This window comes from Nansenia antarctica (genome assembly GCF_963989245.1).
Source record: "Nansenia antarctica genome assembly, chromosome: 17".
NCBI lineage: Eukaryota > Metazoa > Chordata > Actinopteri > Argentiniformes > Microstomatidae > Nansenia > Nansenia antarctica.
The window spans coordinates 15,288,889-15,311,402 of record NC_137687.1 but is presented as its reverse complement, the minus strand read 5'-3'; the positions used below and the strand labels follow the sequence as shown (position 1 = coordinate 15,311,402).

The window sequence follows — 22,514 nt, the reverse complement described above, 5'->3', positions numbered from 1 at the left end:
ACTAGTGGTTGTTGTGTGTAAATAGCAGCTTAGCATTGTAAAGAGGCTCTGTTAGTAGGTAAAAAAAACACGGCTGTTCTAGTGCTAGTCTGTGACAGAAGGGTGACAGAGAGAGGGACACAGCCAGTAGGGAGTAACGCAAGACACGTAGAGACAAAGGGGAAAAGGAATCTCTTTCTTTAACGTGGTAAAGAACATATGAACAAACAAATATATCTGCTGCTTCCATTCCAATTTTCTTCATTGAAGAAAGTACGAGCCACAGAACAGGTACGGGGGGGGAGGGGCTTGTACAACCATGTTCCTCTCACTACCTCACCAGTCTCTCTCTACCTTCCTCTCCTCATCAACCGCTTCCTTCTATCCTCCTTCTGTTCTCTCCTTCTCCATGTGTGAGTCCATGAGGAGAGCCTTGAGTTAGGAGCCCTTTGTGACATCACCTGGTCACATGACGTCGACAAAGAATTCGCTGGGGTTTCCCATAGCCATGCGGAAGGACTGGCGAGAGGCAGGGGGAGGGGGAACAGAGGACAGGTCGTGGTCTGGTGGCGGGGGTCCAGGCGGGGCTGTGGGGGGTAGTTGGGCTTGGGGCTGGGGGGGCTGGGGGGGAGGCAGGCCAGGCGGTCCATACACCGAGCTGTGGGAGTGGGTGCTGTCGACACTGTGGGTGCTGTGATGGCTGTGCGTGCTGCAGACACTAGCCTCCTTAACAGCTGCTGCTGCTGCTGCGCATTCACTGCTGATCTCCTCACACCTCGGCTCTGACTTACTGCAACTCCCAGCAGCCTTGGGTTCAGCTCTGCCCCCAACCTCCTCAGCTCCGCCCCCTACCCCCTCAGCTCCGCCCCCTACCCCCCCCACGACGGTCGTCTCTTGTTTACCGCCGCTGTGGTTTGACCCGCTGCCACGGCTCCCTGTGTAAAGGAGGAGGAGGAGGAGAAGAGAAGGATTTAGAAGGAAGGTTAGAAGAGATTCAATCCACATGGTTGCAATGGACCTATCGCTGAGCCACGCCCCGAAATAGAAATTGTCCAATCATATCACAGCAAAAGTCACTACAGACAGAAAACTCGGACAAACAACTCGCTAATATCTGATGGTGAAAAGCTTCTAGACTAAATATTCTTGTCATCTTTAAAAAAAACATGTCTATTACTTGCTGTGGTAAATCAGAAATCAGAAATTTGCCAACTCCCGCCATTGTAAGTCATTGAATGTCATTCAGTCACGGTCGGTCAGTCAGTCACTGTCAGTGAAGCGTTGTTTGTTTGTCCGAGTTTTCGAAGGGGCGTGGCTTAGCGATAGGTCCATTGTGTCAGTCTATGTTTAGCCTTTCAGTTCACCCTGTGTCTCTGTTTCTTTCATGTACTGGAGAATCTCACCCTCCTCACTGTGCCGGCTGCCCACACTGCACCCCCCCCCTCCTCCTCCTCCTCCTCCTCCTCCTCCTCCGGTGAGGCTGACAGTGGTCTGGTGCAGAGGGTAGGGGTTGTAGGGGTGAGGGATGGGGTACCGGTAAGGGAAGGTCAGGGGCCAGGGGGCAGCGCCCGGGGGAGGCAGGGGAGCCAGAGGGTCCGGGTCAGACACACCGCTGAGGCAGCCATCTGGGTCTCGCAAGGAGAGACTGGCCATGTCTGAAAGAGAGGGGAGGTCAGGTGGGTTATGTGGGCGTAAAGTGCAGACTCTCAGCTTTAATTTGAGGGTAATCACATCCGAATTGGAGAAAGGGTTTAGGAATTACAGCTCTTTAATATGTGGCCCCCCTCTTTTTCAAGGGTCCAAAAGTAATTGGACAATTAAATCAACAGCTGTTTCATCAACATCGACATCAACAGTTTGGTACATTCTGAGAAAAAAAGAAAAACGCACTGGTGAGCAATGCACCGCAAAAAGGCTTGGACATCCACGGTAGACAACAGTGGTGATCACAGGATCTTTTACACGGTAAAGAAAAACCCCTTCACAACATCCAGCCATGTGAAGAACAGTCTCCAGGAGGTGATAGATCATTAAGTCTACCATAAAGAGAAGACTTAACGAGAGCAAATACAGAGGGTTCACAACCAGATGCAAGCCTCAAGAATTACATCTCCATTGTTTCCTTTCAAATCCATTGTGGTGGCATATACAGAGGCAAAATTATTTGAATTTGTGTCACTGTCCAAATATCTCCGGACCTAACTGTAAGTTGACTATGAGGGTCAGCTAGCCTGGGAAGAGTCAAGGGAGGGAGAAAGCGAATGGACTCACTGCCACCGAGGCTCCCGAAGATGTAGTAGCACTGCTCAGAGAAGGTGATCTTGTTGACGGTGTGGCGGATGTGGCCGGCCTTCAGCAGGTTGTTGGCGTATTTACGAGCCTCACGGCGGTCGGTGAAGCCCTCCATGTGGTGGTAGAGCCAGTCCACCACATCTGAGCCTGGGGGGGGGGAGACAGTCATTAGATCCTCCTCTGCCAACCAACTTGTCATCCCTTCTTCCCGCCTAACTACTATGGGATCTAGAGCCTTCAGCCGTTCTGCTCCCCGCCTCTGGAACTCTCTGCCACCCAACTTACGCAATATTGACACTCTCACCACTTTCAAATCCTGTCTTAAAACACACCTTTTCACAATGGCTTACTTGGTTTGATCTCCTGTATTTTGTTTGTTGTTATATCTGATTTTGCTGTTTTTATCTCATTTTGCTTTGTTGATTTTAATGTTTTGATATGTGGTTTTAAACTGTCTTGTAAGGTGTCCTTGAGAGCCTTGAAAGGCGCCCATAAATAAAATGTATTATTAGTTTGGGGGGGGGGGGGGAGACAGTCATTAATTGGGGGGGGGTAGAGACAGTCATAAGATTAGAGAAGAGACCAAGAACACTTTAGTGTCTGTTACATTTTCATAACGATAATACTGTACAAGACGAATATATGTATTTTTATTTCAACAAGGCCGCATGAAGGCCCTAGGTACAGTACCACGGGAGGAAGAGAATACAAATAATAATAATAATACATTTTATTTGTATGGCGCCTTTCAAAACACCCAAGGACACCTCACAGGGAAAAAGACACAGTAACACACAGTAACATACAGTCAGGTAACATAGTCAGGTTAAAAACAGTGGAGGTGACAAGGTGTCAAACACAGTTAAAACAGAAAGAAAAGAGACAACAGAAAACAAAACAAAAGAACAACAGGAGGTGAAGGACAAGGACACAGGATACAGATTAAAGTGTGTATGCCAGTTTGAACAGGTGGGTGTTGAGTTGACTTTTGAATTAGTTTATAGAGTCAGACTGGCGGATGTGGAGTGGCAGGGAGTTCCAGTGCTATGGTGTGAACGGGGGACGGTGAGTAATCTAATAGAGGAAGAGTGGAAGGGGAAGGGGAAGTGAAGGGGGAGAGAGAGAGAGAGAATACCTATGAAGGCGTTAGGGATGGTGATCTTCAGCCACATCCTGTCTCGCACCTCCAGACCAGACTCTGACAAGGCCATGGTCTTAGCCACGGCCACCATGTCACTGTGGACGGACAGCTGGGCCTCATCCAGCCCTGGGAGGAGGAACAGAAAGAGTATGAAGGTAAAGACCACAACTGTCAGAGAATGAGGGGGGAGAGTAGTTCAATAAACATGAAGACAGGGGGCCAATCGCAGCCAATCGCACGCAGGGGAATGAGGGAAGCAGTGGGGCGTATGGAGAGGAGGGGGGGAGGGGAGGATATGGAGAGGAGGGGGGGAGGGGAGGATATGGAGAGGAGGGGGGGAGGGGAGGATATGGAGAGGAGGGGGGGAGGGGAGGATATGGAGAGGAGGGGGGGAGGGGAGGATATGGAGAGGGGGGGGGGGGGATGACTTACGCTCAGTCTCAGGGATGGAGGAGCTTGTGATGGAGGAGCTGGTGGAGGTGAGGGTGCTGAGAGAGGGGCTCATACCGTACGCCGGGTACGCCCCCGTCATGGCAGCGGTGTGGGACACCCAGGCGGCAGGGTCTATGGGACGGATCGGCTCACCTGGATGGAGAGAGGGGGGGGGGAAGACGAGATGGTGTCGACCCTACTTTCCAAGAAATGATCAATGACCTATGTATGGTGTATGTATGGTGTGTGTGATTGTACGGTGTGTGTGTGTGTATGATTGTATGGTGTGTGTGTGTGTGTGTGTGTGTGTGTGTGTGTGTGTGTGACAGTATGGTGTGTGATTGTATGGTGTGTGTGTGTGTGTGTGTGTGATACTCACTTGGTGGCAGTGTGAAACATCGAGGGTTAGGATCCCAGCACTTAGCCACGGTCAGACTGATGGGACTGTCAACACACACAACACTCGTTTTAAAGACGTCACTGTATTTAGACATAAACTCATACACCAGTGATGGTAAACAGACTGACTTATATAGCGCCTCTCATTCACCCGTTCACACACACATTCACACACCAATGGTGGTAAGCTACCATGCAAGGCGCCGAGCCGCTCACTGGGAGCAATTTGGGGTTCAGTGTTTGCTCAACGACACTTCGACATGTGGCCAGCCGGGGCTCGAACCGCCGATCTGCCAACCTTGCGATCATTAGACGGCAGCTCTACCTCCTGAGACACAGCCGCCCCAGACATGAACTCATACACCAGTGATGTATATCAGTGTGTGAGACTTATGTGAGGGCATGAATATGTTTGAGTCAGGTCTTACCCAGGCTTATGAACAATCTCCCTTAGGACTCGAACTGCATCATCATTGCTCATGTTCTCAAAGTGGATGTCGTTGACCTGAGGGAGGAGAGGAGACATGACCGAGGGAGGAGAGAGGGAGGAGAGAGGGAGGAGAGAGGGAGGAGAGAGAGAGGAGAGAGGGAGGAGAGGAGACATGACCGAGGGAGGAGAGAGGGAGGAGAGAGGGAGGAGAGAGGGAGGAGAGAGGGAGGAGAGAGAGAGGAGAGAGGGAGGAGAGGAGACATGACCGAGGGAGGAGAGGAAGAAGGGCAGACTCTATCCACGTCAGTCTGACATGAATAACCTTCATGCATGTACTAACGCACATGGGCACACACACACACACACACACACACACACACACACACACACACCTGTACATGGGCACACACACACACACACCTGTACATGGGCACACCCACCTGCAGCAGCATATACACACACACACACACACACACACACCTGCAGCAGCATACACACACACACACACACACACACACACACACCTGTAGCAGCATATACACACACACACCTGTAGCAGCATATACACACACACACACACACACACACAAACACACACACCTGTAGCAGCATGTCTCCAGGTGTGACGCGCCCGTCCGCCGCCACGGCCCCGCCCTTCATGATGGAGCCGATGTAGATCCCCCCGTCCCCCCGCTGGTTACTCTGCCCCACGATGCTGATACCCAGGAAGTTATACCTCTCTGTACCAGGGAGGGAGGGGGAGGAGGAGGAGGAGGGAGGAGGTGGAGGAGGGAGGGGAGGGGAGGGAGGGACGGGAGGGAGAGGAGGGAGGAGGGGGAGAGGAGGGAGGAAGGGGAGAGGAGGGAGGAGGGGGAGAGGAGGGAGGAAGGGGAGAGGAGGGAGGAGGGAGGGAGGGGAGGAAGAGGAGAGGAGGGAGGAAGGGGAGAGGAGGGAGGAGGGGGAGGAGGGAGGGAGGGGAGGAAGAGGAGAGGAGGGAGGAAGGGGAGAGGAGGGAGAAAGGGGAGAGGAGGGAGGAAGGAGGAGGGGGATGAGGGAGGGAGGGGAGGAAGGGGAGAGGAGGGAGGAGGGGGAGGAGGGAGGGAGGGGAGGAAGGGGAGAGGAGGGAGGATCATTAGACGGCAGCTCTACCTCCTGAGACACCCCACAGCCGTGTAAACCAACACACCTAACAGACTACTGTATTACTACCAAGTCCACTGGTGTTACAAATGAAATCCTCTAGAAAGTGAGGTGTTTGGCTAAATCCGTGAGTCTTGAAAGCATAAAACATACATACATATACTCACAGGGATATTATACTCACTCACCCATGTTTAAAGTGACAGTTATGATGTTCAGAGACATGGTGGAGTCTGTGATGCTGCTGAACGAAGACGACTGGAGACAGAAACAGAGACAGAAGAAGAAGAAGAGGGAGGAGGAGGAGAAGAGAAATGGTAAAAAATATTGAGAGAAAGATGAGGACACATATGAAGACCGCCAGACACAAATGGCGACTAAGCGTCTGCGTGCGTGTCCTGTCGTCTGACTTACCCTCTCCATTCGTGGTGCTTTGGGTTTCCTTCGGTGGCGGCGGTGTCGTCTCATGAGTCTGGACGACGAGCTTCTCTCGGTGGAACCGCTGAACCTGAGACGACGATGACATCACAGATGACATCACAGCTGTGACTACACCGCTCACTCAAGTGTCGTATTGACAGTGAGGCATTTGTGTTGTTGGCACCACACAATGCAAACTCATCTACGATTGGTTCCATCGTCACGTGTGCCGATACATTCGAGCCAATCTTAGACAAGCGCCTTGAGCTTTAAAATAAAAAAGCGACCGTCTTTTGTATAGCTAGATTTTTTAGAGCGTATGATTTGTGTGAGCTTTAAGGATATGTTGTAAGCATATAGGGGGTGTGCGTCAGGTGAAGCGTGATGTGTTGTACACATGCTTTTTAGAGCGTATGTTTTCATGCCCCCCCCCTGGGCATCCCCTTGTTGCACTCTGTCACTTACAGAGCCCTTCATGGTCAGGCACCTGCATAGATCTGTGACCTACTGCGTCCTTACAGCCCCAGTAGGTCTCTCAGGTCCTCTGACCAGGGTTTGTTGGTTGTCCCCCGTGCCAGATTAAAAACCAAAGGTGATGGAACATTCCAAACCGTGGCTCCCAAACTCTGGAATGCTCTTCCCTGGGATCTTAGATCAGCTGTCTCGGACAAGGCATTTAAAAAACAGCTCAAAACTGTCCTGTACAGACAGGCTTTTGGCTAACCACAAAAGCCTGTCTTTCTGTGTCTTGTTATTATTTGTTGTACACTTGTTATTTGTTTACCTATTTCTTTTAACCTGCTATTACTTTTGATCTTTAATTATGTTTTTATCTATGTGAAGCACTTTGTGACCGCTGGTCTGTGATAGGTGCTATATAAATAAACTTTACTTACTTACTTACTTGCACTACAGGCTGTCCAGCTACCTTTCCCTCAGTACCATCGCAATACCTTATTTTCTGTCTTATTTTGCACTTTTAACCTGTGCACTTTGTGTTCTACTGCACCAATGTATGTCCCTATGGTCACATACTCATTGTTTGATGTCCTATTGTATTCTGTTGTGATGTTGTCCATTATTCTTGTCTATTGTATGATTTAATGTCTTGAGGACTACGGATGCAAATGAGCTCACAGCTAAATCCGCCATATTTATTATATTATATTATATTTTCAGACACACTGCGCAATGCTCAAACAGTTATGATGACAGTGAGAATGGTGTTGTTTATATAATTCTTATTTTTTGTTATGAAAGACAATATAATTGTAAAAGGCTGTTTTATGTTAAACGAACGCACCACTGCTGGTGATTGATATCGCATCGGCCTGGGGATGGAGACTCCCATCCCTAGTGTGTATGTGTGCGTGTGCGTATGTGTGTATGTGTGCGTGTGCGTATGTGTGTATGTGTGCGTGTGCGTATGTGTGCGTGTGCGTATGTGTGTATGTGTGCGTGTGCGTGTGTGTATGTGTGCGTGTGCGTATGTGTGTATGTGTGCGTGTGCGTGTGTGTTTTAGTGATGTGCAAGAGTCTGTAGTGGAGTAGCTCACCTGCTGGCTGAGTCGTCGTCTTCAGAGTCAAAGAAGCTGGTGTCCTGCAGCTCGCTGCTCAGGAGCGTGGAGCAGCTGTCGGAGCGCGCCAGCTCAGGCCTTGCCTCCGGCCCAGCATGGCCGTTCAACCTCCCACCTGCAGGGGGCGCCCAAGCAGAGGTAAGACAGAGGAGAGGTAGACAGAGAGGAGAGGAAGTATGTAGGATGTACAAAAGAAGAGATTTGGTGAGGCTGCATTCTCATTTTATGCTCCCAGATTGTGTCTCACTGCCAGTTTATATTAGAGATGCAACCTCAGCACATGTTTTTTTCAAGACTAAAAACCCATCTTTTTAATATTGCCTTTAAATGACGAAATAATTAAATTATGATTATATAATGATTGGAGCACTTTGAGCTGCAACGTTTGCGGGAAAAGTGCTATACAAATAAAAGTTATTATTATTATTATTATTATTATTATTATTATTATTATTATTATTATTATAGGCAGTGTCAAGAGTTATATGTCCATTGATACCACATCTAGCTGACAGTGTTGCCAGATGGGCGGTTGTCCAGCCCAATTGGGCTAGTGTAGGTTGCATTGTCCTGGTGAAATTGGGCTTGGGCTGGTGGACAGAATTTGTGAGTTGAAGTTTGGAATGGTTGTGACCTGTGTTCTGTGTGAAGGTATTATTATGTGATTCATAGTGATCTACTGCGCATGTGTAGAACGCATGTGTCCGCCTACGTTTGGAAGTAGGGCTTTTTTTTGGTAAGACATTTTATTTTATATGTATTATTATATATTATATAATATTTGGGTTAGGGTTAGGTTTTTATAAATATCGGATTTTTAGCACTTATTGGGCTGGTAAACATCAGACCAATCTGGCAACACTGCTAGCTGTGGCAGGCAGACACACGGACAGGCATGCAGGTTTACCCTGGTCAGGAGTGTCTCTCTCTCTCTCTCTCTCTCTCTCTCTCTTTCTCTCTCTTACCCTGGTCAGGAGTGTCTCTCTCCCTCTCTCTCTCTCTTACCCTGGTCAGGAGTGTCTCTCTCCCTCTCTCTCTCTCTTACCCTGGTCAGGAGTGTCTCTCTCCCTCTCTCTCTCTCTTACCCTGGTCGGGAGTGTCTCCCTCTCTCCCTCTCTCTTACCCTGGTCAGGAGTGTCTCTCTCTCTCCCTCTCTCTTACCCTGGTCAGGAGTGTCTCTCTCCCTCTCTCTCTCTCTCTTACCCTGGTCTGGAGTGTCTCTCTCCCTCTCTCTCTCTCTTACCCTGGTCGGGAGTGTCTCTCTCCCTCTCTCTCTCTCTTACCCTGGTCGGGAGTGTCTCTCTCCCTCTCTCTCCGTAGCGGATCAGGAGGTTCTGTCTCTTTCTCCAGGTTGTCCTGACTGCCGGCAGCGTTTGCACTGGTATGGAGAAGAAGGGATGAAGAAAAAAGGGGAGAAAACTGTTATTAACCCTTACCGTAACCCTTTTTCCATTTCTCATACAGTTAAGTCCATATATATGTGACACCGTTTCCTCAAAAGGTCGTCATGTCGGGAATTGTGAAACCGCAATCGAGCCAAACAAGTCTTGGGGAAAAAAAAATCGGTTTTTTGGCATAAGACGACAAATGAAGCGATGAAGAACCCACTCAATATCATAACCAACAGTTTTACATTCACTAAATACCTACAGTTAGTTAGCAAACTTGCTAAGCTGTGTCACTGTTAACTAGTGTAGTGAGTTGCATGCTAAGCTGTGTCAGTGTTAACTAGTAGTGCACTGAGTTAGGTGTGTGTGCGTGCATGTGTGTGTATGCAGCACGTGTGGGCAGGCATGTGAGATCTGTAGTGGGCCAGGCTGTTTAGTTGTCGGCTGTAATACCCCAGACGACCAGTAGGGGACGCCCAGGCTGCCTCTGTAATATGATGAGATGTTTTCCACTGATTTAATAATTAACCAGACAGTCAGGAGAGACAGAACCTGAGGGCAGACAGGACAGACAGACAGACAGAACAGGCAGAACAGACAGGAGAGACAGAACCTGAGGGCAGACAGAGCAGACAGACAGACAGACAGACAGAACAGAGAGGAGAGACAGAACCTGAGGGCAGACAGGACAGACAGACAGACACAGAACAGACAGGACAGACAGAGATACAAACACTAGTAGACAAAGACAAACTGGATTACACACAGTCACACACACTGACAGACACACACTGACAGACACGCACTGACAGACACACACACACACACACACACACACACACACACACACACCCACACACACACACACACACACACACACACTGACACACACTGACAGACACACACACACACACACACACACACACACACACACTGACAGACACACACACACACACGCACACACACACACACACACACACTGACACACACACACATGCAGGTACTGACTGGAAGGAGGGGGGTCTGGAGTTTCCGATGCCGCCGGTCCTCTCCAGCGGGCCGGGGGGGTCCGGGGGGTCAGCCTGGCTGTCTGCACACACTGACCCCCCCTCTGACAGAGCCCCGTCTGCAGACACCAGCTGGAAACAGAAGGGGGGGGGGGGGGGGGCGTGACTGTAACTGTCTTTATTGAAATGGTGGACAGACACACAGACAGACAGTCCCTCATTCACTCCAGCCAAAATAACACTGACAAAAATCCCCCATCATCAGACCTCGAGGTTATTTCAGGAGTGTCGTTGAGCGTCCTGTGATTCCAGTTAGCTAACGGCTAAGCTAATCAGCTAGGCTAGCTAGGACCGTTTCTCTGACTCCTCACGGCCCACCCAGGACCAGAGAGCGAGCTGCGTGTCTGTGTCTGCACTTCTCCTCTCTGACCACCAGGGGGGTGGTACTGATGTCCAACCACACACCTGTAAAAGTGTTCCATGGTGACCAGAGGTCTACAGGCTGCGTCCATCCACCATATCGTGGATGTGTTATGATGCCTTTCCTTAACAAATGTGAAGGTTGGTACATGGTTGGGACAAGTGTTCCATGTGTCTAGAGCCTTCAGCCACTCTGCCCCCCGTCTCTGGAACTCTCTTCCACAAGACATCCGCAACACTGACTCTCTCTCCACCAGTGGCGGCTGGCCGATAGAGGGCGCTGGGGCGCCGCCCCCACCTTCACTTCCTAGTTGCGATTTGTAAAAGTTTTTTTTTTAAATAAACATTGTTTATTCACAAAATGCGGCTGATATTCTGTCGGCGCCTATCAGCATTCATTAAAAATCCTCCAATACAATAAACATTTTTATCTGTGTGTGTGTGTGTGTGTAAAACTCACTGTTAAAATACATAGGGGGAGAACGCGGGGCGCCGGTCAATGCAAGTCTATGCAAGGACGAATACTTTTCGCTTACACGTGAGCTGTAGCAGCGCTCCAATTGGCTGTCTCTATTTCTTGGCCAGGGCGCACAAATGTGCGTCCTGAATCTCCGGTTGTATTGCAGACAATGCATTATGCTGAGGACTTCCGACTTCCGGTTTTCCGGACTTCGGGCTTCCGGAGTATTTTAAATGAACATTCGTAATGTCTGTCTCTGATGTTCATGGTCAATTAAATCAGCCTATTTTGTGCAACTAATAATGTTCCCGCTAATGGGTTAACCAAGCAGCCTCGCACCTAACGTGCAAGCACCTATCTTCGAACTATTCATAGCAATATGCGCGGGGCAAGGCGGAGGTACGGGTAAACACGGCTCATGTTCTGTCATCAAAGGTAAGAGTTGGTTTTCTTTAACTCAGCTGATGCATTACCTTGCTGTTGTTGTTTACCGAATGCTCCATCTGACTGTCACACTGTGATTGTACTTGTGTAAACAGTAACACAGACGGGGTGAATTTCATGAATGAAAGTGAAAGTTCTGTCACAAAACGCGTTACGTATCCTCACACATGTTTAAGTGGGTATTGCGTGTGTAAAGTGAAATTACGTTTTTGTTTTGAGCGCCAGTGCGTGTTTTATGCGCGTGCACGCGGGGAAAAAAATCGTGCACGCGAAAAAAAAGAGGACCCCCCCCGCCACACTGCTGTGCCCCACCCCAAAAAATTTGCTCTCCACCTTCAAATCCTGCCTGAAAACCTTTTTAAACTGCCGTATTTTTAATTGATGGTTGTTTTTAAGTCTTTTGTTTTGTCTTGTTTTGTTTGTTTTGTCTTGTTTTGATCACTGTGTTAACCTGTTTGAATCTGTTGCTTGTTTTTAAATTATACTCTGTAAGGTGTCCTTGAGTGCTTTGAAAGGCGCCTATAAATAAAATGCATTATTATTATTATTATTATTATTGTTATTATTATTATTACATCGATGGTACATTGATGGTACATCATACATCACCAGAGAAGATACCAAGCGTCACAGACTTGGGGCAGTTATTGCACAGAAAGGTTATGAGACCAAAATAATAAAATAATAATAATGCTTAACATGGGTGCTTCATTTGGACATAATATTCATCTGTCCAAACACCTTTGGTGGTCTAGGGTTAGGGTTAGTTACTTTACATAAAAAGGTCAAACTGATCGAGAAATACCCTCAAATAAAAACGGTCAATCTACTTAAACCTCATTAACTGTTTGATTTCAAATCCAGACTGATTGAGTATAGAGCCAAAAGAAAAAACAGTGTTAAGTGTCACTATACAGAAACGTCCATACAGCACTGTAGCTCCTGTCCAGGCCTACCAGTAATCAGTCAGGTGTTAGCACACAATCATATATAACAATATTCCCTTCAGGTGATACACTTGGTGACACAGTTGTCTGAACTGAATGCCTACACACTGTTCTTCTACAATACAAACAGGGAGAGAGAGAGAGAGAGAGAGAGAGAGAGAGAGAGAGAGAGAGAGAGAGAGAGAGAGTGGATTAAACCAGACTGAGGACTGGTAGACAGAAAAACACGGGTCTGGGTAAGGAAGCAGATGAACAGATGAACAGATGAACAGATGAACAGATGAACAGATGACCAGGACTCACCCAGGACACGACTCTGCCGTTGAAACAGGGCAGCTGAGCGTCGTCATCACAGATCTCCTCCTTGACCACCCTGAGAAGAGAGAAAGTCCTTCAGCAGTACTCAAGTTGTAAAAAAAAACATCAGGGGGGATGGTGGATTTGATCATATGGGGACAATTTGTGCTGATGATGGCGCAGAGGGTGGGAGACCAACTGTGTACCCTTTTGATTATTATTAAAGCATGAGGATAATTATTATACTGCTAAAGCAACATGCATGTTATGGATGTTAGGTGTCAGATACTCCTGTCATTGCTCTTGACCAAGGCACCATGGCACCACTGCTCTTACATAGTTAGGGTCAAATGCAGAGGACAATTAGTGCAAAATATTTTTTTTATTCCACGTTCATTGATAAAATGACATAAGGGATGGAAAGGGGGGATGGCAGTTTTAGAAGGGGGATGATTTTGACATACATACATACATACATACATGCACATACAGTGCTGCTTGAAAGTATGTGAACCCCTTGTGCAATTATAGATTATTTTAGTTTTTACCATGAAATCTTTATTTAATCAGAACCAGTCTTTTTAAATCTGACATAACAGGTTTATATTTACCAATTCCATCCCACTGACCCCACTAGATGCTGGGTCTTCTCTGGTGGTGACTAGGCTAATCCCATAGTGATTGTTTGATTTCAAATCCAATTTCAAATCCAACCTTATTCAACCCTAGCTCCAGCCTTGTGAGAGAGAGAGACAGAGACAGAGACAGAGAGAGAGAGAGAGAGAGAGAGAGAGAGAGAGAGAGAGAGAGACAGAGAGAGAGACAGAGACAGAGAGAAAGAGAGAGACAGAGACAGAGAGAGAGAGACAGAAAGAGAGAGAGAGAGACAGACAGACAGACAGACAGACAGACACAGAGAGACAGACAGAGAGAGTGAGACAGAGAGACAGACAGACAGACAGACAGACAGAGAGAGACACAGAGAGAGAGAGAGAGAGAGAGAAAGACACAGAGACACACAGAGAAAGAGACAGACAGAGAGAGAGAGAGAGACAGAGAGAGAGACAGAGAGAGAGAGACAGAGAGAGAGAGACAGAGAGAGAGAGAGAGAGAGACAGAGAGAGAGAGACAGAGAGAGAGAGACAGAGAGAGACAGACAGACAGAGAGAGAGAGAGACAGAAATAGAGAGAGACAGACAGAGAGAGAGAGAGAGAGAGACAGAGAGAGAGAGAGACAGAGAGAGAGAGAGATCTCTCTGGATGGAAAATTGTGAAAGGCCAAACCATTACACGAACATTGTGTTTTAATTAACTATAAAGGGAGTTTCAATATGCACATGGATGCACACGAGCCCTGCACGCGGGGAAGAGGAAATGAAACGCTTCAGATTATTTCTGCATCGTTCACATCTGTTCAGTGGTACCCAAAGACCCCTCAGCCTGGACAAGCTGTGATGTCATTATCCCTCTCCCTCTCCTTCTCTCTCTTTCCCTGCATCACTACCTCAACCCCTGTCTCCATGATAAGAACTGTCAGCTGGCGCATGTAGGGATAGGATTAGGCTCTATACCCAACATCATTATTACCAGAAGCTTTTGATTGAACATTCTGACGTGTAGTGATTGATACGGCCTCTGGGTTTAGATTTGATCTGGGGAGTTCAGGGGCTTATGAAGAGAGAGAGAGAGAGAGAGAGAGAGAGAGAGAGAGAGAGAGAGAGAGAGAGAGAGAGAGAGAGAGAGACACAGAGAGAGAGAGAGAGAGAGACAGAGAGAGAGACACAGAGAGACAGAGAGACAGAGAGAGAGAGAGAGTCAGAGACAGAGAGACAGAGAGAGAGAGAGAGCTTTGATCTGGGGAGTTCAGGGGCTTATGAAGAGAGAGAGAGAGAGAGAGAGAGAGAGAGAGAGAGAGAGAGAGAGAGACAGAGAGAGAGAGACAGAGAGAGAGAGACAGAGAGAGAGAGACAGAGAGAGAGTCAGAGACAGAGAGACAGAGAGAGAGACAGAGAGAGAGACAGAGAGAGAGAGACAGAGAGAGAGAGTCAGAGACAGAGAGACAGAGAGAGACAGAGAGAGAGTCAGAGACAGAGAGACAGAGAGAGAGAGAGTCAGAGAGAGAGTCAGAGAGAGAGAGCTTTGATCTGGGGAGTTCAGGGGCTTATGAAGAGGTCAAAGAGGATCTCACATCGCTTCACTGCTGAGCACTAATCCATCTGACGTCCAGGCAAATAATAACATTATTATTATAACACGTTCTCTAACATAGACATCAATTCTAAGTTTAAGTTAATGTTAAGTTGATAATAATAATTTAATTTGTTATTAATTTTTATCCTGCAAACGTTGCAGCTCAAAGTGCTCCAATCATTATATAATCATCATTTAATTATTTAGTCATTTAAACGTTTTTTAGTCTTGACTTGAACATTATGTGCTGAGGTTGCATCCCTAATGTAAACTGGCAGTGCATTCCACTATCTGGGTGCATAAAATAATGATGTCATTATAACATGAATGCTGTCCCCTCTGCCTTGGTCCTGGGGGTGGGGGTCTCGGCCCTGCATGTACAGACAGCTCCACTGATCTGGGAGTAAAGCGGACTCGTAATAAAGAGGACCTGCGTCTTCATAGCTTTCACTGACTAGATATACCACTGAGACTGTCTAGATATACCACTGAGACATACGACCAGCGAGGCTCTGCACGCACAGAGAGGAAGAAGAGGAGGTGGAGGAGGAAGAGGAGGTGGAGGAGGAAGGGGAGGTGGAGGAGGAAGGGGAGGAGGAGGAGGAAGGGGAGGAGGAGGAGGAAGGGGAGGTGGAGGAGGAAGGGGAGGTGGAGGAGGGGAAGAGGAGGTGGAGGAGGAAGAGGAGGTGGAGGAGGAAGGGGAGGTGGAGGAGGAAGAGGAGGAAGGGGAGGTGGAAGAGGGGAAGGGGAGGTGGAGGAGGAAGGGGAGGTGGAGGAGAGGAAGGGGAGGTGGAGGAGGGGAAGGGGAGGTGGAGGAGGAAGAGGAGGTGGAGGAGGAAGGGGAGGTGGAGGAGGAAGAGGAGGTGGAGGAGGAAGGGGAGGTGGAGGAGGAAGAGGAGGTGGAGGAGGAAGAGGAGGTGGAGGAGGAAGGGGAGGTGGAGGAGGAAGAGGAGGTGGAGGTGGAAGGGGAGGTGGAGGAGGAAGGGAGGTGGAGGAGGAAGGGGAGGTGGAGGAGGAAGGGGAGGTGGAGGAGGAAGAGGAGGTGGAGGAGGAAGGGGAGGTGGAGGAGGGGAAGAGGAGGTGGAGGAGGAAGAGGAGGTGGAGGCGGAAGGGGAGGTGGAGGAGGAGGGGGAGGTGGAGGAGGAAGAGGAGGTGGAGGAGGAAGGGGAGGTGGAGGAGGGGAAGGGGAGGTGGAGGAGGAAGGGGAGGTGGAGGAGAGGAAGGGGAGGTGGAGGAGGAAGAGGAGGTGGAGGAGGAAGGGGAGGTGGAGGAGGAAGAGGAGGTGGAGGAGGAAGGGGAGGTGGAGGAGGGGAAGGGGAGGTGGAGGAGGAAGGGGAGGTGGAGGAGAGGAAGGGGAGGTGGAGGAGGAAGGGGAGGTGGAGGTGGAAGAGGAGGAGGAGAAAGGGGAGGTGGAGGAGAGGAAGGGGAGGTGGAGGAGGAAGAGGAGGTGGAGGAGAGGAAGAGGAGGTGGAGGAGGAAGGGGAGGTGGAGGAGGAAGGGGAGGTGGAGGAGGGGAAGGGGAGGTGGAGGAGGAAGGGGAGGTGGAGGAGGAAGGGGAGGTGGAGGAGGAAGGGGAGGTGGAGGTGGAAGGGGAGGTGGAGGAGGAAGGGGAGGTGGAGGTGGAAGGGGAGGTGGAGGAGGAAGGGGAGGTGGAGGAGGAAGGGGAGGTGGAGGAGGAAGGGGAGGTGGAGGTGGAGGAAGAGGAGGTGGAGGAGGAAGGGGAGGTGGAGGAGGAAGGGGAGGTGGAGGAGGGGAAGGGGAGGTGGAGGAGGAGGGGGAGGTGGAGGAGGAAGGGGAGGTGGAAGGGGAGGTGGAGGTGGAGGAAGAGGAGGTGGAGGAGGAAGGGGAGGTGGAGGAGGAAGGGGAGGTGGAGGAGGGGAAGGGGAGGTGGAGGTGGAAGGGGAGGTGGAGGTGGAGGAAGAGGTGGAGGAGGAAGGGGAGGTGGAGGTGGAGGAGGAAGGGGAGGTGGAGGTGGAGGAGGAGGTGGAGGAGGAAGGGGAGGTGGAGGTGGAGGAGGAAGGGGAGGTGGAGGTGGAGGAGGAAGGGGAGGTGGAGGAGAGGAAGGGGAGGTGGAGGAGGAAGGGGAGGTGGAGGAGAGGAAGGGGAGGTGGAGGAGAGGAAGGGGAGGTGGAGGAGGGGGATGAGGCAGAGAGGATGAAAGAGAGAGACAGAAGGGATGGAAAAGGTGAGCAGGAGAGTGAAACAGGGAAAGGGAGTCATAATCTTAATAAGATGTTCAGAGCTGGCATTCTGTTTTCTTACCAGGCATGAGTGACACAAACAGGACAATCCCTCTGCCTCTGAGAGGCGGATTAAATACACACACACACACACACACACACACACACACACACACACACACAAACACACTATTCTCCAGTGCATTCTCACACATCTCATATGCAAATACTCTCGAGTTCAAACACAGAAGAAAGAAGAGTAGACACAAAAAAAAGAAAAAGAGAAGGACATTAGGAAAGTAGGTCAGCTTCCTTAAAAGAGAAGGAGAGAGAGAGAGACAGAGAGAGAGAGAGAGAGAGAGAGACAGAGAGAGAGCGTGAGAGAGAGAGAGTGAGAGAGAGAGAGAGACAGAGAGAGAGAGACAAAGAGAGAGAGAGAGACAGAGAGAGAGAGAGAGAGAGAGTGAGAGAGAGAGAGAGAGAGACAGAGAGACAGAGAGACAGAGACAGAGAGAGAGAGAGAGAGAGAGAGAGAGAGAGAGAGAGAGAGAGAGAGGGAGAGAGGAGGGAAGAGAGCTTTCCACCTCAGGATCAGCTAACAAGACACACACACACACACACACACGCAACAGAGGCAGGACCAGACACTCAACAGCAAGTGTTGAGTAGAGAGAGACTTGTTTAGTTAAAGACCTTGTTATGTTCAAGTGTTTTGCTTTTATAGTTGAAAATGTTGACTTTTATCGTTATTTAACTTCTCAAATGTTAATATAATATATGATATTTGTGTGTATGTAGCCTATTTCTATTGTGTCTTTATTGAGTGTGTGTGTGTGTATGTGTGTGTGTGTGTGTGTGTGTGTGTGTGTGTGTGTGTGTGTGCGTGTGTGTGTGTGTGTATGTTCATCTAGCCCCCCCCCCCCCCCCTAAACACCTGTCAATATAAAACTCCAACCCCACCACATAACGTGTGTAGGGGAGGGGGGCACATGAAAATATTTCTTAAAACCACAATAGTTTAGGGCCGGCCCTGTTCTAAATGGACCCAAAAGGAACCTTAACTAGCTGACAATCCAATCCACCTTCCCTTCGTCTAGTTCATGTTGCCTCAGCCCACTGTGTTGTGATAGACAGAGCATGTTGTGATAGACAGAGCATGATCTGCCCCGGTCCTTCTGACACATATCCTCTCCTCTCCTCCCCCCCTCCCTCTGTGATGCTCCAAGATGGAGGCCGGTGGTGATACAGGCTTACAGAATAAACTAACTGACCTATTTATTATTAAGCTCAGCAAAAAATGTTGTGTTTGTAAACATGAATGCGAAACTGATGGCCTGTTTAATAAACGCCACTACCCCCATCAAGTGATCTAGAGAGGGACAGGGGCAACATACACACACAACAAACAGGCACACACACATACACAGTAGTGAAGCGAAGCCGCCTAAAAGCGCTTTTTCGTGACCATTCGTCTTACCCGTAATCAACGTCCATAGATTTGAAGAAGAAATGATAGTTGGGTTTATTGAGGACATGTTTGAAGTCCCCCAGGGTGACCCTGTCCATGGCGATGGGCAGCTTCACCAGGTACGGCGTCTCCTGGCCGTCCAGGTGGTAAATGATCCTGGTTTCCCCCATGGCAGGGCAGCTGGCTGGGGAGGGTCAGGCTGGGCAGGCTACATCCAGACAGTCCCGGGTCCTGATCTGATCTCTCTCCCTGGTTCTGATCTGATCTCTCCCTGGTTCCTCCTCCCGGTCCAGTCGGGACACGCACAACGCAACTGCGCGCAGATGACCAGAGATATAATATAGCCTATATATCATATCATATATCCATACATATATAAATAATAGTGGCTGTTCGTATTCTTTTAATTTAAGTTGTATACAGAATGTGGATATTACTGCTACTTGCTATTAGGAAGAGCCCAGCTGCGGGCAGTGCTGTCCGTCCCCTGCTCGTCGGAACAGCCGAGATGTGCGAGTAGCCACTCCTCTCCTCTCCCCCCTACAGGAGGAGTCATGAAATGAATGTCACGTAAAACAGAGAACTTTTCAGACACCTACATCACAGACATTACCTACATTACAATGTCTGTGGATTATCTCAGACCAGTGGCTTTACCCAACAAACGCAGCCACCAGGGGCGGATTTAGATTTGTAGGAGATCCGGGGCTTAGCCCAGATGGGTGATGAAATGCGCGCACATTTTTTTTGCTGCGACATCACAAACTTCATCTTACCTCCACCTTATAGTGGACAAAAGGCACTCGACACATAAATACATTCACACCCTTTAATGAAGCAAACTAATGCCTTAACTCAGAGCTTCAATGGTCGGAGGCGTGGAGAAACTGCCTGTATAAAATAAAATAAAATTATGTTTTTGAATGTTTTGTTTTTTTGTTTTTTTTAAGACAAAGAACATGTAAAGAAATAATGGGAGAGATGTATGCTAAATTTGTGGACATTGCAGGCTGTATTACGTTCTTCAATAAATGTAGCCTCGCTTTATAATTAGCCATGCCATATTCCATATTGCGCCAAAAGGTCTGCTAGCAAAGGATGTCTGGCTAGCAGAGTTAGTAAAATCAAAGGGATATTCTAATCTCTCTTGTAAAATGGAGGTTTCTGACACCAGCAGTGCCACGGCTTAAGCCTGCGGGCAGCAAACAGGAACATAGAAAATACGATTATTTGGGACTTGGGATTTACCTTTAACTTGGGATTTACATGGATAAGATCAAGTGACACCCCACGACCGCAATGTCTCGTTTGCAAAGAGGTGCTGGCTAATGGTAATGCTTATTATGGGTTGATTCCAATGGTTGACACGTTGTTAATACTTGCTAGCATTAATACATCCGTTCTAGGCCTTTGAAAGGACCAGTGTAGACAAACGTTTTGTCACAAAAGCATTTATTAATTTTATTGACATAATTAATACAAAATAAATCACATTAAGCCCATAATTATCACAGTAGTCGATGGACCAGGAGAAACTGTAACACCATGGTTCAGAGTTGTTTAAACAGCCACTACTAACTTGGAAGTTAGTCGGAAGTGATTTGGCCACAAATATTGTTCTCCCCCATCACTCCTATTGTTTTTTTGAGTTAGCGCCAGTGGCTAAGGTTAGCTGAAGCTAGTAGTGGCTATTTAAACAACTCTAACCATGGATTCGCTTCTTTTGGCCCATACACCACTTTCAAGGCAAGGAACCATCGGACTATAAGGTGAGAGAACTATCCCTTGAACATTTGATTAACCCTCCCTCCAACTTCAATCACAGAGAGGAACATTATTATATGCAACTATCTGGAAGTGATACAAGGCTAGATAAGAGAGCAGGCTCGTTGACAGAGCAGCCGACACTAATGAACAGATGAGAACCAGTGGGTTACTGAGAAAAGTACAGAGCTCCACTTTGAAGGCACATAGCCCTGCTCTCCCTCTTTCAACAGACTTTTAACTGACAAATAACTGGAATGACTGAGTGGGAGTGGGAGGGTTTAACACCTGGATGACTGAGTGGGAGTGGGAGGGTTTAACACCTGGATGACTGAGTGGGAGGGTTTAACACCTGGATGACTGAGTGGGAGGGTTTAACACCAGGATGACTGAGTGGGAAGGTTTAACACCTGGATGACTGAGTGGGAGTGGGAGGGTTTAACACCAGGATGACTGAGTGGGAGGGTTTAACACCTGGATGACTGAGTGGGAGGGTTTAACACCTGGATGACTGAGTGGGAGGGTTTAACACCAGGATGACTGAGTGGGAGGGTTTAACACCTGGATGACTGAGTGGGAGGGTTTAACACCTGGATGACTGAGTGGGAGGGTTTAACACCAGGATGACTGAGTGGGAGGGTTTAACACCTGGATGACTGAGTGGGAGGGTTTAACACCTGGATGACTGAGTGGGAGGGTTTAACACCTGGATGACTGAGTGGGAGGGTTTAACACCTGGATGACTGAGTGGGAGGGTTTAACACCTGGATGACTGAGTGGGAGGGTTTAACACCAGGATGACTGAGTGGGAGGGTTTAACACCTGGATGACTGAGTGGGAGGGTTTAACACCTGGATGACTGAGTGGGAGGGTTTAACACCTGGATGACTGAGTGGGAGGGTTTAACACCTGGATGACTGAGTGGGAGGGTTTAACACCGGACGGGAACAGGGCAGGAGGGTGGACACTAAGGAAGGAGGAGGGGTTTGTAAATGTCATCATTCATTATTCAAAAGTTGGAAATAATTTATCGAATTGAGAAGTATAGAGTATAGAAGTATGTGTTTAGTATGAATTGAGGGCGGAGGAACAGAAGTATGTAGTGTTTAGTATGAATTGAGGAGGTTGGGATAGAAGTATGTAGTGTTTAGTATGAATTGAGGGCGGAGGGACAGAAGTATGGAGTGTTTAGCACAAAATGTCTGGTTCCTTAATAGATTTTAGATTTATTTAGAGATTAGATTTACACAATGAATGACATCAATGAGAGACTGGTGCCAGACATTGAGTTACACACGCAGAGTACAGTGTTGGCAAATGTGCCTTTGGTGACAGACCCACCTGGGCAGTTTGAGAGTGAATTTGACAAGCAACAGTAAATCCCAGCCATCAACAAGATCAGTGGGATCTGATCACGGACTGTGCTTTCTCAAACACACACGCTTGTCATAGCCTTCTCTTCTCCATGTTCAGATAGCCAACCGACAGCCACCCCCCATTCATGACAGACAGACACAACAATTACAGCGCACCCATACGTATCGGAACTAGGAAGTGTTTCTTCTTCTTTTAGCTCTATACCCCAACAGTTTGGATTTGAAATCAAACACTTGGGATCAAAGTATAGATTCTTAGCTTTAAGAGGGGGGGGGGGTTAAAACATACTCCCCCCCCATTTCAGGGCTCCAAACGTATTGGAAAAATAATTATATCAGAATATAATAATCAAATATTTAGTTAGTTCAGTATTTACTTGACAATCCTGTCCATACAATCAGTTAAATGAACCCCACCAGGAAATTAAACGCCAGTTCAATTGGATTTAATATAGTCAAAAGAAGAAGAAAATGCTTCACTGTCCCATTACGTACACAGGGAACTGTATAAATAGCCCATACACACACACATATATATATATATGTGTGTGTGTGTGTGTGTGTGTGTTTGTGTGGGGGGGGTGGAGCTACGTGTCCTCTCTGTCAGTGTCAGTCAAGCCTGACGATGACTGACCCACCCTGTCAATCACTTCAAGCCTGTTCCAGTTCTGTTTGAAAACGACTCCATCTCTGACGAGCGATCCCCTTCTACCCGCTCTGTTTCTCACAGTGTAGTTGTCTCTTGTCTCTTCTATCAGTCTTT

The 22,514-nt window shown here is 48.3% G+C and overlaps 1 protein-coding gene across 1 annotated transcript; it reads right to left on the bottom strand.

Annotated features, from left to right (window-relative positions):
- Positions 1 to 444: 444 nt before the first annotated feature.
- Positions 445 to 18,781, bottom strand: dvl3b (dishevelled segment polarity protein 3b; the record flags this gene model as incomplete). The annotated part of the gene is given in 16 exon segments (XM_080547323.1): positions 445 to 914; positions 1,383 to 1,634; positions 2,251 to 2,418; positions 3,407 to 3,538; positions 3,845 to 3,997; positions 4,224 to 4,288; positions 4,672 to 4,748; positions 5,274 to 5,413; positions 6,002 to 6,071; positions 6,228 to 6,321; positions 7,790 to 7,925; positions 9,054 to 9,096; positions 9,098 to 9,188; positions 10,207 to 10,337; positions 12,780 to 12,849; positions 18,621 to 18,781. Coding segments are annotated over 16 exon segments (2,253 nt in total).
- Positions 18,782 to 22,514: the final 3,733 nt, after the last annotated feature.